This window comes from Mesoplodon densirostris, chromosome 1 (genome assembly GCF_025265405.1).
Source record: "Mesoplodon densirostris isolate mMesDen1 chromosome 1, mMesDen1 primary haplotype, whole genome shotgun sequence".
Classification (NCBI taxonomy): Eukaryota; Metazoa; Chordata; class Mammalia; order Artiodactyla; family Ziphiidae; genus Mesoplodon; species Mesoplodon densirostris.
The window spans coordinates 219,942,489-219,959,281 of NC_082661.1; the positions used below are offsets into that span (position 1 = coordinate 219,942,489).

Sequence of the window (16,793 nt, forward strand, 5' to 3'; positions counted from 1 at the left end):
ATTCTGTTTTCTGAATTCATCTTCATGAGAAACATTTATTTCTTAGGTTTCCATGTAATGACAGCAAAGCATAGATTATAAAATAGCCATCCCATTATATATGGTTTATATCCAGTGAGAGGAGATTCTTTGGAAGAATAATTTTGTAGCAGAAATATTTGTGTATGATTTCAGTTTAGTCAGTTTGAGAAAAACACTGACTTCTTAAAGCAGTTTTTCAGCAAAAGGAGAGGCCATGCGAAATGTAATATACCATTAGTATGCCTCAGTTTGTCAAAGTTTGATATTATTTTAGTTCTTTTATTTTAGTAAGTTGCATATATTATACTTTAAAAAAAGAAACTTTAAAATTCTGGCTTCAGTTTTACACAATTAATTTTATACATTGTGTAATCACTGTGGCAGGTGACATTGTAAAGTATGTTTTTAGCCCAGTAAAACAACTTGTTCATATGTGTGTTACCAAAAAGAATTGCCATGAAATTTTTTCATTTGTTTAGAGGTGCTCAAAATACCTTTCAAGTTCCAATGAGGTTCTATATTGGTAAATCATTTTTTGGTTGTTAATGAAAACTGACCATCTATTGTTTGTATGTACATCTAAGCTATTGTAATTATAATCATTATGCTGTGCTTTGGAGTTGAGCTGGTCATAAATGTTCAGAGATTCTTAGTGGTCTGGAGTATTTAGTGTACTTCAAGCAGATTTGAACTGCTCTGAATAGATAGGGATCACCTTGGGACAACAAAGAACTCCTGAAGCAGATCTAGTTTGAAAATGAAACCCCTTCAGATATTGTTTGTTAACTTAGGGCAACCACTATCTAAATCTTCTTAGATGCAAAGCAGCTTGATTTTTAAGATCAAGTAATTTATTTTTAACTTCATTAGAAATACAGTATAGTTTCCAGAAATCAATTTTTATCTTAAAACTTTTTTTCTTAAGAATGAGCACACACACACACATAACATGGATTGAGAAATTTTGAGTAGATTTTTTTTGAAATGGATTGCCATTCCTATATGATCTTATTACTTAATAGTATCAGTCCTCATAATACTTGGTCACAGTTGCATGATAACTCTGCTGCTAGAGGTTGCTTCTAGTTACACTCTAGTAGATGACAACTATGTTTTAAAGACATAATTTATAGCATTTATACTTTTAATCAGAGGCTTGTTAAGGGCATGCCACTAATCCCTACTGGTTAAAATAAATGGGATCCATTTAAATGGTTGTTTACTGCTTAATCGCCACATTGTTTTTTTTTTAAGTGACTGGCTGAGAAAGTGGATTAGAGTCTTTCTTTTTAAATAAATATCTTCAGAAATGCAACATGACCCAACAGAGATATTAACTGGCCTTATATTTCTTCTGGTTAGAAACTTGACAATGAAAGAAGATTGTGTGAACCAGAGAAAAAAAGAAATTGGAAGTTGATCTGTTCATCGTCACTCTGCTGTGCACATTATATAATAATAGAAGAGAACTATTAGCATATACTTGTTAGATTTAGATTAATTATAAAATATAATTATGGTTAAATTTGTATATACAAAAGGAACTCTCTAAAAATTAGCATACCTGACTATGTGTTGATGTTCAAAATCCAGAGTATTAGTAAGAAGTTCCAGGGGCAAGTTTAACGTGGGAGCCTAGCTATGACCATAAATAGCAGTAAAAGATTTTGATATCTTTTAAATAAAGTATTCCCCTATATAACAGATTTAAGATGGATTTGAGGCAAAGGAAAAATAAGTAAAAGAGGAAGTATCTGTGAATATTTCTTCCTTTTTAGAATTGTACTCTCAGTGTCTAATAATAATAACAATAACAACAACAAATTTCTGAAGCTAGGTACTATTATGTGTCTACAGTGCTGATAACTGAAGTTGAAAATGTGTAAAAGCAAACAAACCTTTACATCTTATTCCCCTCCTCCAACTCCTCCCCTACTCCTCCTCTTATAACATCCAGGTATAAGAAGATAGTGATAAATTAGGTATAATGAAAGTTAATGAAAAATTCTTTTGGTTTATGGTAGAGACTATCAGCAAAGAAAAATATGACCCCACTCATTTTTGTGTACTTATTTCATGAAGTATTTAGTAAGGTTGTAATGATACTTTTAGACAGAAATGTACTCTTCAGATAGTAAGCCATCTTAAACATTTTAATATTAGATATTTATTTTATTAGGGGAGGTTTTTTATGTAATTGAGAATCTTTATATTTTTAATTAAATATGTTCTTCTTTTCAGAATTTATGCGAATTCCATGTGTGGATGCAGGATTGATTTCACCACTGGTGCAGCTGCTAAATAGCAAAGACCAGGAAGTGCTGCTTCAAACTGGCAGGGCTCTAGGAAACATATGTTACGATAGCCGTAAGTGTTGAAATAGCAATGGTACACTTATAAACTTTTGTTTAAGAATTATGATTTTCATAATAATTCTGCTTTTAGTGTTAGCACTGTCTTTTCTAGGCTAAGACATTAATGTGAGCCAGTATGACTTAGCTCTGCTTATGTAGCTAAATCGATGGAAATTCGGGCCATAGTATTCTTTTAACTAAGACTTATCTGAAATGAATTCTTTTTCTCTGATATCACAAATGATATTTTCAGAGGAAAATAAGTTATTTTCTAAGAATTGGAGCTTTTAATTTTAGGAAAAAATATATCTTTTCAATTGGGTTTTATTGAAGTACCATCTCTGCATGAGAATACTTCTGAACACATTTTTCAGTTTCTAAGTCTGTCCAAATACATTTTTAATTATGTGCAACTCAGTAAAGCCATTCATAAAAACCATTATCTTCTCAAGAGCTAGATTGGCTTATTGCATCTTGCATTGATTCCATTCCTATTTGTCATAATGTCATTGTCATCCTCACCACTTTATATAATATACTGTTCTACTAGGCAAAGAGAAAGCAAGAACTTGAGTATGGGTATAGATATTGCAAAATTTTTACATTTTCTACTTTTCCTTCCCACATATATGCAAACAAAATACAGAAAAAAATCTTGAGTATATTCAGTTTAATTAGGCTTATCCTGATTTTCCTTAGATTTCTGAGACAAAAACACATTTTTTAACACTCACCTTTAAAGTCTCCTAGGAATTTAGTTCTATTTATACAACTAGGATAACTTTTATTGTTTATTTTCCCCATTGAGTTTATGTACAAAAATCATAGATAGCTCTTTTATAATACACAGTGTTTCAAAAAGTGATTTGTGCATATAAGCCAGACAGAAAATAAAGTCATAAACATATTTATTTATGATAAAAGAAAGAAGCAGAAAAAAAGATTGAAACTACAGCTTTCAGTTATAACTTCTCTGTAGCAGTAGTGGTAAGATTAGCCTCATTTATTCTTTCCTTTTTCTAGAATATTATATATTATATTTGAGGACATGGGATGTCTTTTAATGTGAATTTTAATTGGAGAATTTCAGTCCCTAATGCTGCTTATAAATTTACCTATCTGTGCCTTCATTCCAATTCTTACTATCCTAGGGTATTAGCTTTGTTTATAAAATCCTAGTGCTCTGTGTTTATAACTTGCATTTTCATATTTAGGATTTTTATTAAACACTATAGCTTCTAACGTTAGCTTTCAAGAATGAATGTGTATTTTATATGATTAATTTTAACAATATATATTTAATAGACCTTTGCAGAGTAATAGGCAAAGATTGATGGCAAGTATTTGGAGAGTATAATCATTACTCTTTTTATTTTTATCTTCTGTGTTTATTACTAGAATTTAAGGCTATCAAAAGTATTCTTTAATCTTTGTTCAGTTTAGATATTCTTGAATTATGCATTGTTTGAACATCATAGGAATTATCTGTTTTGAGTACTTTTGTCCTAGAGTTTCACTTAATATTGACACAATGGAAGAAATACCCATAGTGATCTATTGTCTCATCTTGCTATGCTTTTTATGGGCACAGAGTCATTTTATTTCCTGTATATGCTAAAGAACCTTGAAGTTAGGGTAATAAATGTCTAGTTAATAAGATTATCATTTTGAAGAAACTGAAGTCCATTATTATGCTGTTTATCATATCCATTTACTCTGTTCTTATGAGGTATACAGTATAAAGTCTGTGGATATGCTTTAGGCTATGAAGTTAATTTTTTGTTTCATTTATTTGTGAATATTTATAACCACTTTATTCTCATTCAATTCAATGAAAATTATAGTTAAATAGAAAATTAAGCATAGTGAATACAGACTTTTTATACTTTTAAACCTTGTTTAAGGAAAATGAAGTTAGTAATCTTAAAAATGAATAAATATAAGAAGTGATTTATTACTGTAAATCATGTGGTAAAAATGTTTTCATTGTGCCATGCTGTCTTAAGCATATAATTTCCATAATACTGTATGCTTTCTTATCCTTTTATTTGAAATTAAATTTATGTCAATTTATCAGTGATTTCTCCAGAATAGTTGTAGGAAGAGTACAGCACCTTTATTTTAATTGCAAGAATGATATCAAAGTTTATAAATGTGATGCTGTGTGGTTGATTTTTTAATTTACTTGAAATGCAGTGACATTTTATGACAAGCAGGAGTTTGAAAGAACCCAGAAATTAGATTTCTCTCTTTAAAAAGTATTGAATAACTTCAATTTTAATTAATTACTTAACCTTCTTCCCTCTTAAGAATGTAATGCTTCATTCCTAAACGGAAAATAGAAAACTATAAATTACAGCCTTGTAAATACAAGCAATCTTCTTCTTACAGATAACATGTGTTTTAAAATTCACGTTTGTATTTTATCAAACTTACCCATAGGACTAATCAGTTTATTCTTGTTTTATAAATGTATTCCAAATGAATAATTTTTTAGTGTGGGTTTATTCAGAATTTTATTGGGCTTACAACAGATAGTAAAGTCAATGTATACATAAAGTAGCATGGGAATTCAGTATTACAGATAAAAATGTGAGAAATTTGTGCATATTTTATAGATTTTTATTTTGATACTTAAAATGTAAGGCAATTTGCCAGCATATTTCAGTTAACAGTTCTTTTTGAAAGGAGAGCTCTAACTGTAAAAAGAATTACACTTAGCACAAAATTCATGGAAATCTTTTGAAAAAAGTAGGTCAGATTTCAGATTTCCCAGCTTTGACAGTGCCCATTTTAGGGAACTCTTCCTAGTGGAAGGAAACTGTCTTATATATCCTAACATCAGGTAATAGACTGATACAACTGCTAAATGGGACAGGATGAGGCTTTGTTGCTGATGAACTTTTTGAATCCCACCCGGTCTCTCTCTTGCATATAGAGATGAAAGCATCAGCGAGTGGGAACAGTTTTCATTTAAAATGCCTGGTCTTTTTTCTGTGCTTCCAGAGAGCTGCCAAGGCATTTATGGATTTCTCTTTCGAAGTATACAGACTTCTGATATAAGCAACGTTTTAACTCTTTGCCCTTTAACTTCTCCAAAATGATTCTTTTTATAAGAAGTTTGACTTCTTTTAGATCAAAGAAGAGAGAAAAATTATATTTCAATTTGGAAAGAAGTCAGCAAAGCTGTGATGGGATGTGCTAGGGGATATGATTTTAGATAAAGTGGTATTACATCTCAGCAGTGCATACATTTGGCCTGTTTAATTACACATTTCTCTCAAAGGTGACATGGAAAAAAATGAGCCCCTTTTTCTCCTAACCTGGCCATTTTTGTGGTATTCTCATCTTTTAATGATTAGTTTTGTTTATATAACTGTGCACATTTAAAATTGCTTATATAATTAAATGGTCTTATAGTATTGAAGAGCTTCATGTTAAATTCCCACCCCATGTTTATTATTAGTAGGGCTAAATTGGTGACTGGAGAGTGAGCTTTCTCTGTTTGTAGATGGTACTGCTTGAGGTCAGGAAATAATTGATATCGGAAATACTGGTTAAAAGTCATTTAGTAGAGGCTAAAAGAAAATGATTGCATGAAATTAAATATTTGTGCCTTTTTGTATACCAGAGAAAGAATAATATAGAATTCAAATTAATACATATTAAAATTAAACAAATATACCTCTTTACAGAAATGAAATTAGTGCTTTTGATTATATAATTAGTCCTATTATTAGAAAGTTGTGCACTTAAGAAGCTTGTATGACATGCTGTCTTACATGATATAAAGAAAATTGAATTCTTGCTCACTGATGAAGAAATAAATCTACCAAAATTAGGTGGTAATCAGGCTGGCCAAAGCCATTGTTTATGAGGTAAACTAAATATTGTTTATTTCAATGACTTCAAGAAGTGTAAAAATGAAAGGATGCCCAAGTACATGCATGGACCTATTTATATATTAGTGATTCTAACTGTGCTACACTATTTTTAATGTAAGGGATGAAGAAAAAATTTATTATTCTGACTGCAAATGCTGAAAAAGAATTAGCAATAATTCTATAATATTTCATAATGTAAGTTGGTTAGATAAGAATAATACAGGGCCTCCCTGGTGGCGCAAGTGGTTGAGAGTCCGCCTGCCGATGCAGGGGATACGGGTTCGTGCCCCGGTCTGGGAGGATCCCATATGCCGCGGAGCAGCTGGGCCCGTGAGCCATGGCCGCTGAGCCTGCGCGTCCGGAGCCTGCGCGTCCGGAGCCTGTGCTCCGCAACGGGGGAGGCCACAACAGTGAGAGGCCCGCATACCGCAAAAAAAAAAAAAAAAAAAAAAAAAAAAAAAAGAATAATACAGACATGCTTTGAAATTGCCTGAGTAGTCAGAATATGTTTGCAGTAGTTATATTAAACACAGAACTATTTATATCTTACATTTAAAATATTTGTTTCAGTGATATAAATTAGGTTAAGTGTTTGATTATGTTATTAAAGAGTTTTCAGGTCTATTGATTTGTCCTACTTTTTTTAGTATTCAGTTTTAGAGTAGAATAGAATTATCAACCAATAAGTACAAAAAAAAGATTCTTCAGCTTTTACTAATCAATCTGTTATATTTTTTAATAAATTTATTATCAGAGTACATCATGTATATAAGAATAAACAACTGTATGCAACTGCTTTTAGAGACAGTAAATATGGCTATTATCACATGAAAATCCTCTCTTGTAAAGATTTCCTACATATATAGTAGCTGGAAATAGATGTTGTTTTGTAACACTATCATAAGCTCTATAAAAGGTTCATGCCATTAAAGAGCTTTTAATATAGTGGAGAAAATAAAATGCACAAAGGAACACAACTTAGGGACAATTACAGTGTACACACTAAATATGTGGTTTTTGATCAGAATGAAAATAAATGGGTGATGGGAGTAGTATTTGGAGCCATTTTTTTAGAAATTAAGCAAATGATGCATTGCTTATAAAATATAGTTTATTTTTAAATTAATTATAAATAAGTGAAATTTTGGTATGCTCTCTGGAAGGCAAATATTACAGATTGATAAGATTTCCAGACCTACCATTTACTAAGTTATCATTTAATCTTTCTGAATTTTATTTTCCTCATTGGAAAAGTGGACGGTTGTATGGATTAAATAAGGTTTATATATAGATGTACAATATAAATTATGAACTGCTAGGCAAAGGAAATACGTAGCATTTATGTATGATCATTTGTCTTACTCAGTTTGGGCTGCTATATTAAAATACCATAGACTGAGTGGCTTAAACAACCAACATTTATTTCTCACAGTTTTGGAGGCTGGGAAATCCACCCCAGATCAAAGCAGTAGTAGATTCAGTATCTGGTGAGGACACTCCTTGTTTGCCCACAGCCTTCTTATTGTATCTTCACAGAGAGAGGAGAGCTAGAGGAAGCAAGCTCTCCTGTCTCTTCATTGAGGGTTCTACCTGCATGACCTAATTACCGTCTAATGTCATAACATCAGGGGTTAGAATATCAACATATGAATTTTAGGGAGACACAAACATTCATTCTATAACATTATTGTTTCTAAAAAGTATGCTGTGACATAATGCAATGCATACACTAATGTACTCAGGATATATTTTTTTTTAAGTATAAAGGACAGAATCCGTATAAGGAGAGGCAAAGATAAATCTAGTAAGAGTCAGGGATAATATACTTACCATAATGAGCACTAATTTAATTTGAGCATCTCAGTTGCCAAGGTGAAAAACTTGATATGCTATGTAATTTTTATTTTATGCTAAGGAGAAATTTTCTAGCTCTTCAGTTAAACAAAAAACTTGAGACAAATTCTAGAAGAGATTTATCATCAGGATATCATTAGCTTCTTAGATGATTCTGTATACATTCCTCTTAAAATATGCAAAAGATATTGGTTTGCATTAGACAGTATCTTCAATAATGGTTCTAAAAAATTGCTCAAATAGTCTCCATATGATTGTTTCTTATACCACATCTTTAACAGAATCCAAGAAATAATACGGAGTACTTTAGCAAACATATTTCTATTTGGACAATATAGCCCAAATGTGTTGTTTTTTGGTAGTTGAACTTGATTCAAGCATACAACTTAAAATTTTCAAGAAGTTTTGACTTGAATATATTTCCTAGTTTATTTTAAATCAAAATACAGTTCTACTTTGCATTCATTATACCTGCTCAATTTCTGTGTTGTGTAATGTATCCAAGTTCTATTTTCTGAGGCCAAAAAATATAATTATCTTTGATTTTTAAGCCTGTTATCGATTTGATAAAATTTGATTTACACAATAGTGAATATTTAAAACTACCACAGTTACATGAATCTATACACATGATAAAATTGCTTTGAACTATACATGCCCAGACACATACACAAATGCATATAAAAACTGATGAAATCTAAACAAGGTCTGAAGATTGTCACTTTCCTGGTTGGTATATTGTATTAGAGTTATGTAAATGTTACCCTTGGAGCAAGCTGGTTGGAGGGTACATAGGACCTGTCTGTACTAATTTTTTTTTTTTTTTGCAACTTTCTGTGAGTCTCTAATTATTTCAAAATTAAAACTTTAAAAAACTCCACATTTCTAAGAGGCATACATATAATCTCTGGCAAATGACCTTGTTTCTATCAGCCCTACTTGAGGGAGTGGGAAGAAAAAATGTATATAACATAATTACAAACTTATATACATATACACGTACATATATACATTTAAAGTATGACCTACAACAATAATTTTCTTTTTATTGGATTTGTATAATTAAAGTGGAGGACAAAATTGCCTCTAATTTTTTCTCCCTCCAAATTTGACTTTAAGGGAAAAAAAACAGCAAAAAAATTGACAGCCCTAAAATAAAATTTAGGGAGAGACAATTCATACTTTTGGGACCTTGATCAGAACAGGTAATCAGTAGGTTCTGCCTTCTCTGCATCCTGTAGGGATAGATTAGGCATTAGCACTCCTAGTCTCGGGAGGATTTCTGTGTTGGGCCACAAGCCTCTACTTCAGGTGAGATTTCTGGTGAGTCAGGATCAGCCTGTAAGTATTTTATAATTTACCTTTGTTCTGGAAAAACCAATGAAAATAATGTGAGGGGGGAAATGGTTTTGCTGGTCATCACTTCTGTTTAATTGTTCAAGTGTGTCTCCATGCTTAAAGGGTTTATAGTGCATTCAAGGTAATGAAGCATGTATATCAATGAGTAAAATAGGACACAGTGATGGTGCTGTAAGAGGATCCACAGTAGAGATCTAGGAGGGAGCTCATTTGTGTTTGAGCCCTTCCAGTGGTGTTAATAGGGGAGGAAGCAGTCAATCTGCATAGTATCTGGACATGTGGAGAAAGGATTAGGAGATTGTTCAGGAGCACAGAAAAGCATTTTAAAAGGTAGATAATATAGTAGGGAGATATGTCTGGAACCCATATTGGAGAAGGGCTAGTACAATGGGGAGTCACTGGAGGTATCTGAGCAAGAGTTAAATGTGCAAATCAATCCCATAGAAAAAGTGGATTTGAAAGAGATGTACATTATGATAGTCAGTTGCCCTTAACAAGAAGTATGTATCTGAAACACTTAGCAGACTTTTTCAAAATACATTTTCTTGGCCACACCCTAGAACCAGTAAATCAGAATCTCTGAGACTGGAAACTAACGTATCATCTATATTCTGCAAACCTCCCTAGGTGATTCTAATGCACATTCATACTTAAAAACCATTGGACAGTGGACTAGATGAAAAATAACCAGTTAGAAGGTTATTGTTTCTTTTCAAGCTTGAAGAATAAAAGAGAGAATAGAAAGGAAGAGAGGGTGTGTGTGTGTGTGTGTTTGTGTGTGTGTGTGTGTGTGTGTGTGTGTGTGTAAGAATCCAAGAAAGTATCAGGTAAGAGAAAGGAGTCCATGAGTCCAAAATTCAAATCTGGATAATATCAACAATAGAAATAGATCTCAACCAGGTGGATATGTTTGGAGGCATGTTGAATTTGAGGTGCTGTTGTCACATTCAGGTGACAGAGCTTTTGAGATTCATGCACTTAAAAGTGATGGTTGACCCATGGGAATAGAAGAAATGTTTAAAGGAAAGCGTGAGGAAAACAGCCACATTTTGAGTGTAGAAGAAAGGAAGGAGCTTATGAAGAAGCACTGAAAGATTGGAGGAAAACAATTTTCTTGTCATGGATTCCAAAGAGTTGGGTGATAAACACTGTCAAGTACTGTCAAGTCCTGCCAAGAAAAATACTGAATATTGTCATTTGATTAACAGACATTCATGTTTTAAAAAAATCTCTAAGTTGAGTCTTGTGGAGAAAGAAATAGAATTTCCAGGGCTATGGTGAGTAATGAGGAAATGAAAAGAGGGTATTAACTTTCTAGAAATTGAATGAGAAAAGAAAAGACAGAAGCGGTTTGTGGGAAGGGCAACATTGTGAGAGTAATTAGAGTAGTGGAGACAGGAACTTGTTTGTTGGGCTAGGACCCTGTGGACAAGGACAGAGTAAATTTCCTGGAGTAAATGATTGACGGACAAAGATCATAGATGAAAACAAGAAGAAATGAAATCTTTGGTGTTAGAATGGGAAGGGACATTCTTAGAGAAAAATAACAAGCTAGGTGAAACTATAAAAAAACTATTTACAGTAGTACAGAGAGCAGTCAGAAGGGTGCTTCTGGCGTGGCCTCCATCTTCCCAGTAAAGTGGAAGTCAGGCTCATTATTAAATAGAAGTCAGGTGCAAAGTGACGGTAAGAAGCTTTGGTGTGGGGAAGGGATCAGAGTTGGGGCTGTGAGGCATATTATAAGCAGTCATAAGGATATGATTTTCAGGTAACCAAATGGTAGTGAAGGTTTATTGTAGGTAGAGATCTTGATCTTGCATTCATTTATCGATTTGTGTTGTGCACTTACAATGTATGTAGGCTAAGGAGTTGTTTTTGTGCTGGAATGTGTGGACAGGAAAGAGCCACTGGAAGAAAACTTGAAATTGGTATTTGCAGTTCCATAGAAGGATTCAATTTGTATTGGAAGGAGAGGAGAAGTGAGGTAGAGATATCAAAAAGCCATTATAGTAGACCCAGGTATGATATGGTAAATACTGACTGGGGCGGAGAGAATGAAATTGAATTTTGAAGTGAGATTGGATTGTCATTAATTTGGTTGGTTCTTGCAAAGTACTGTACCAGGTTTAAGCAATGTTAAATATTTAGTAACGCTTCAGATAGTTTATACTTTGAGGAACTATGATTTTTCCATTTTTGTGCTTCATATTACATTCAAATACCTTTTGTTTATTAAAATGGTATTTAAAAATCTAACAGTCTATAAATTTTTACCTTCATAAAACTTGTACGGCAAAGAACACATTACATATTTAGCTGCTTTTTTCCACTGCTTGATTAGTTCCCACGTACCATGTTATAAAAAAGCTAATACCTTGTTAAAGAGATGGACTAATAGTTTACAGGTAGTTGTGATCAATTTTAATAGATAGCAAAGTAGAGGCAACATGTGAGGGAGCATTGTACATGGCAAAAGTATTAGATGATTTTTTTTTGAACTCAATAAGAAGTCATATAATGTTGCCAAATTAAATTTTTTGTGTGTGTCCCTTGGATACCAGATTCTCTCCTCTCCTCTGAGTCAAAGCCTAAATGGCATTTGGAATTTCCCTTTCCTGATTAACAAGTCTTAAAAAGGGTAGGGAAAGTCTAATTATGAAGCTCTGCAAAAGTAAGATTTTTTGTTTGTTTTTGCTGTTGAAATCTGTTGTTTTCCCAGACCTTTACTATCCTAATTTCACCTGTTAAAGATAAAGTCTATGTATAGACACATTAAACATAAAATTTCTAGTCTGCTTATTGAAACCCTGTCAATACATAGTATCCTCTGCTCTTAATTGTGTTCTGTTTTAATTTTTCTTCTTTGTAACCAAGCTAAAGTACTGAAAACTTTCTCTATTTTTAATCAAAGTTATCCCTACTGCGTGTCGGAGTCTTTCCCTTGGTTGGGAAGGAATATAAAAGATAAATACTATTTAAAGGTGAATAATTCACATTCTTGCTGAGTGGAATAATGAAACTTTTGAGAAACTGTGCTGTTATCAGTTTAAGTTAAATTCTAAATCATTACTACATATACATGTGAGCACACATGCAAATACGTATACATCGTCTAGGGTAGTTTTTTTAAAGTATGAAATAGTTTGATACAAAAGCATCTCATTTAAAATAGTTGGAATAAAATTTAATTTTGATCTTGAGCAATTAGACTAATAAATTGGAGCAGTAAATTATTTACATTGTTACCTGAATGCTGTTTGGAAGTCATTTAAGGTAATTTTATGAAATAACTGAGTTTAATTAATAATTTGTTTATAAAATACAGATATTCAGTCTTTTGCTGATACAGTAAGTCCCCTACATATGAACCTTCAAGCTGCAAACTTTCAAAGATGCGAACTTTCATTTCATCAACATCAGGTGTGAGTGAAACTGCAGCTTGCTTTCCGTCTCCTATTGCTAACGATCCTTCAGCTCTACCATCTCCCACCTCCCTCCTTCCTCCAGTCAGTAACTCTTCCTGCCTATTCACTTGATGCCAACCCCTCTATGCCAGCTGTTATACTGTATTACTGTACTTTTCAAGGTACTGTACTGTAAGATTAAAAATGTTTTCTTTATTTTTTGTGTGTTTTCTGTGTATTATTTGTGTGAAAAGTATTATAAACCTATTACAGTACAGTACTGTATATTCTATTGTGTTAGTTGGGTACCTAGACTAACTTTCTTGGACTTACAAACAAATTGGACCTATGAACGCACTCTCAGAACAGAACTCGTTCATATATAGGGGACTTACTGTAATGTAGAAATATAAAAACCTGGTAAATAGAGTAACTTCAGTGATTTCTTTAGCAAATGCAGTATGACTTACGGATGCTCTATTATTATATAAAGGCTTTTTTAAAAAGTTAGAGTTGTCAACAATTTTGACTGGTGTGAGAAATCTATTGGTCTATATAAATTAATACTGATATCAGTAGGCACGCCAAAGCTGTCCATCAGATGCCGTGCTGTGATCTAATTTTAAACTGCATCTGTGGAACTAATGCTTTCCTCTCCTGATCCTGCATTATAAATGTAAATATATAAATATTTGAAATTATCCTACATTAAATAAAAGCAAATTTTAAACCTGAATATAATACTGTGCCACCAAATTGCAAGCTTTATGTTTCCTTTTGATATACGGGTATTTAACAGTCATGATTTTTTTTTCTTCATGACTCATTTTTGTAATTTCACTGGTATAATATTTACAGCTTTTGCTTTTATATCTAGTCTTTCATGCATTTTACCTGCACCTGGATCATGAATAAGTTTTTTTTGAATTTCAGAAAAGATGTTGATGGGTTTAAATTTTTCATTTGAATGCTTAAAACATATTTGAATATGTCTAAGGTACATAGTAGAAATTACCTATTTTGACAAAATTATAGGGGAAAATGTAAGCATTAGAAGTTAATTTTCTTCCCTAGTAGATTTCATAAGTATGTTTTTACTTTATCTTGAAAAGCAAGGCAGGTATGTCTATTTACCAGTAACCTGCTCCTAAAAAATAAAATAGCGCTAGGCAAAATTAAGAGACAATATATTTAAGAAGAGTACAAAAATCCTTTATAATCTTATATATCAGAATAGACAATATGTCTGACTTACAAAAATATGATACTACTCCTAATGATTTACATCATGTACCAACTTATTTTTTCTTTTTCATGCACCCATAACAAATAAAATTATAGTTTTTGTAGGCTACCAACTTTTTTGGGTATGAAGACCTTCTTTTCAGCACCAAAAATAATTGTACTCCCCCCACCTTTGAGGATATTGCTCACATACAGTAATGATTTATTTATTATGAAAGTTCATTTATACCATGTAGATTCAAAGGCTAGAATTTTTACATTGGGGGATAATTCTTTGTCATTTACAAAATGTTTATTTTGAATCTAGTCGTATGATGCTGAAGATTGCAAATCAAAAGAGACATGCCATCATAGTAAAATAACTAACAGAGATTTAACCTGTAAACTCTTCTTTTTTAATCAGCCTTCTATATGACATAGGGGAAAAAAACTCTCTCCTAAGTGAGATTAGAAGTAGAAACATGACTTTATTTCATTGAAGGTATGTATTTATGTTCCTCCTTATAGAAAGTCTCAGTACATACACCATGGGTCATATGATTTGAGTGTTTTTTTCCAGTAATGATGATGAGTAAATCCCAGGAAATTCTCATTCTGTGCCTTTGTATTATTTCATGTATATATATGCACCAAATACTTTAATCAACAAATATTGATTGAGCCCGCTGTGTTCAGGGCATTGTGCCAGGTGTTGGGAATCATAGAAAATAAGAGCGAGAAGCCCCTTTGTGGGTATTGTACAGGAGGAGATAGATAATAAACAAGTAAACACTACAAAAAAGATATTTACAGATTATGATCATTGGTATCAAGGAAATAAACAAGATGATATAATGGAGAGTATCTGAAGGTGAAGAAAGTTCTGTTTTTATCTGAGCTGAGGTCTGAAAAAATGAGAATAAAGTAGCTATTTAAAGAGAAGGGGAAGAATATTCCTTAGAGAAGTATAGCAATTGCAAAGCGCCAATTGAGGACAGAACTTAGTTTCGTCAAAGCACAGGAAAGAGACCAAGGTATATGAGATGCAGTAGACAGGGAGAGTGTTGGATAATAAAGTGGAAGAAATAAATAAGACCTAGATCATAGACTTGTGGGCCATCCCAGAGTAATGAGAAGCTGTCAAAGGGGATCTGGCATAGATTTTTAAAACATCGCTCTTGGAGCTGCATGAAAAGTGGGTTGAGAAGAATGGAAGAGTACGGAAAGGAAGTGTGGAGACCAATTATAAGATTTGTAGTAGTCCAGGCAAGAGATAATGGTGACTTGGCTTAGGTTTGTGGTAGTGAAAATGAGGGCCATCAGAAGAATTTGCGAAATACTTAGAGTGGTGGATGAATCAGGAATAAGGGTAAAGGAGAAGTCAAGAGTGATTCTTAGATTTGGGGCTTGAGCAGCTGACCAGAGGATGGGGTAGTTTACTGATAAAGGAAAGAACAGAGGTTATTTTGTTATGTTTTTCTGAGTTTTGTTGTTATTGCTGCTTGTTTTTTTTTTATTTTTTAATTTTTTAATTTTTTTTACTTTTTGCTTTATAACAAATTTAATCAGTTATACATATACATATGTTCCCATATCCCCTCCCTTTTGCGTCTCCCTCCCACCCTCCCTATCCCACCCCTCCAGGCGGTCACAAAGCACCGAACTGATCTCCCTGTACTATGTGGCTGCTTCCCACTAGCTATCTACCTTACGTTTGGTAGTGTATATATGTCCATGCCGCTCTTTCACTTTGTCACAGCTTACCCTTCCCCCTCCCCATATCCTCAAGTCCATTCTCTAGTAGGTCTGTGTCTGTATTCCTGTCTTACCCCTATGTTCTTCATGACATTTTTTTTTCTTAAATTCCATATATATGTGTCAGCATACAGTATTTGTCTTTCTCTTTCTGACTTCGCTCTGTATGACAGACTCTAGGTCCATCCACCTCATTACAAATAGCTCAATTTCATTTCTTTTTATGGCTGAGTAATATTCCATTGTATATATGTGCCACATCTTCTTTATCCATTCATCCGATGATGGACACTTAGGTTGTTAACATCTCCGGGCTATTGTAAATAGGGCTGCTATGAACATTTTGGTACATGTCTCTTTTTGAATTATGGTTTTCTCAGGGTATATGCCCAGTAGTGGGATTGCTGGGTCATATGGTAGTTCTATTTGTAGTTTTTTAAGGAACCTCCATACCGTTCTCCATAGTGGCTGTACCAATTCACATTCCCACCAGCAGTGTAAGAGTGTTCCTTTTTTACCACACCCTCTCCAGCATTTATTGTTTCTAGATTTTTTGATGATGGCCATTCTGACTGGTGTGAGATGATATCTCATTGTAGTTTTGATTTGCATTTCTCTAATGAGTAAAGATGTTGAGCATCCTTTCATGTGTTTGTTGGCAGTCTGTATATCTTCTGTGGAGAAATGTCTATTTAGGTCTTCTGCCCATTTTTGGATTGGGTTGTTTGTTTTTTTGTTATTGAGCTGCATGAGCTGCTTATAAATTTTGGAGATTAATCCTTTGTCAGTTGCTTCATTTACAAATATGTTCTCCCATTCTGAGGGCTGTCTTTTGGTCTTGTTTATAGTTTCCTTTGCTGTGCAAAAGCTTTTAAGTTTCATTAGGTCCCATGTGTTTATTTTTGTCTTTATTTCCATTTCTCTAGGAGGTGGGTCAA

The 16,793-nt window shown here is 33.0% G+C and overlaps 1 protein-coding gene across 4 annotated transcripts in view; it reads left to right on the forward strand.

Annotated features, from left to right (window-relative positions):
• Nucleotides 1-16,793, forward strand: part of RAP1GDS1 (Rap1 GTPase-GDP dissociation stimulator 1) — a 155,828-nt gene that overhangs the window by 55,132 nt on the left and 83,903 nt on the right. For all 4 annotated transcript variants that reach the window (XM_060115259.1, XM_060115266.1, XM_060115276.1 and 1 more), the window contains exon 4: nucleotides 2,263-2,388. In XM_060115259.1, coding sequence (XP_059971242.1) covers nucleotides 2,263-2,388 — 126 coding nt within the window. The remainder of the gene's footprint in view (nucleotides 1-2,262; nucleotides 2,389-16,793) is intronic.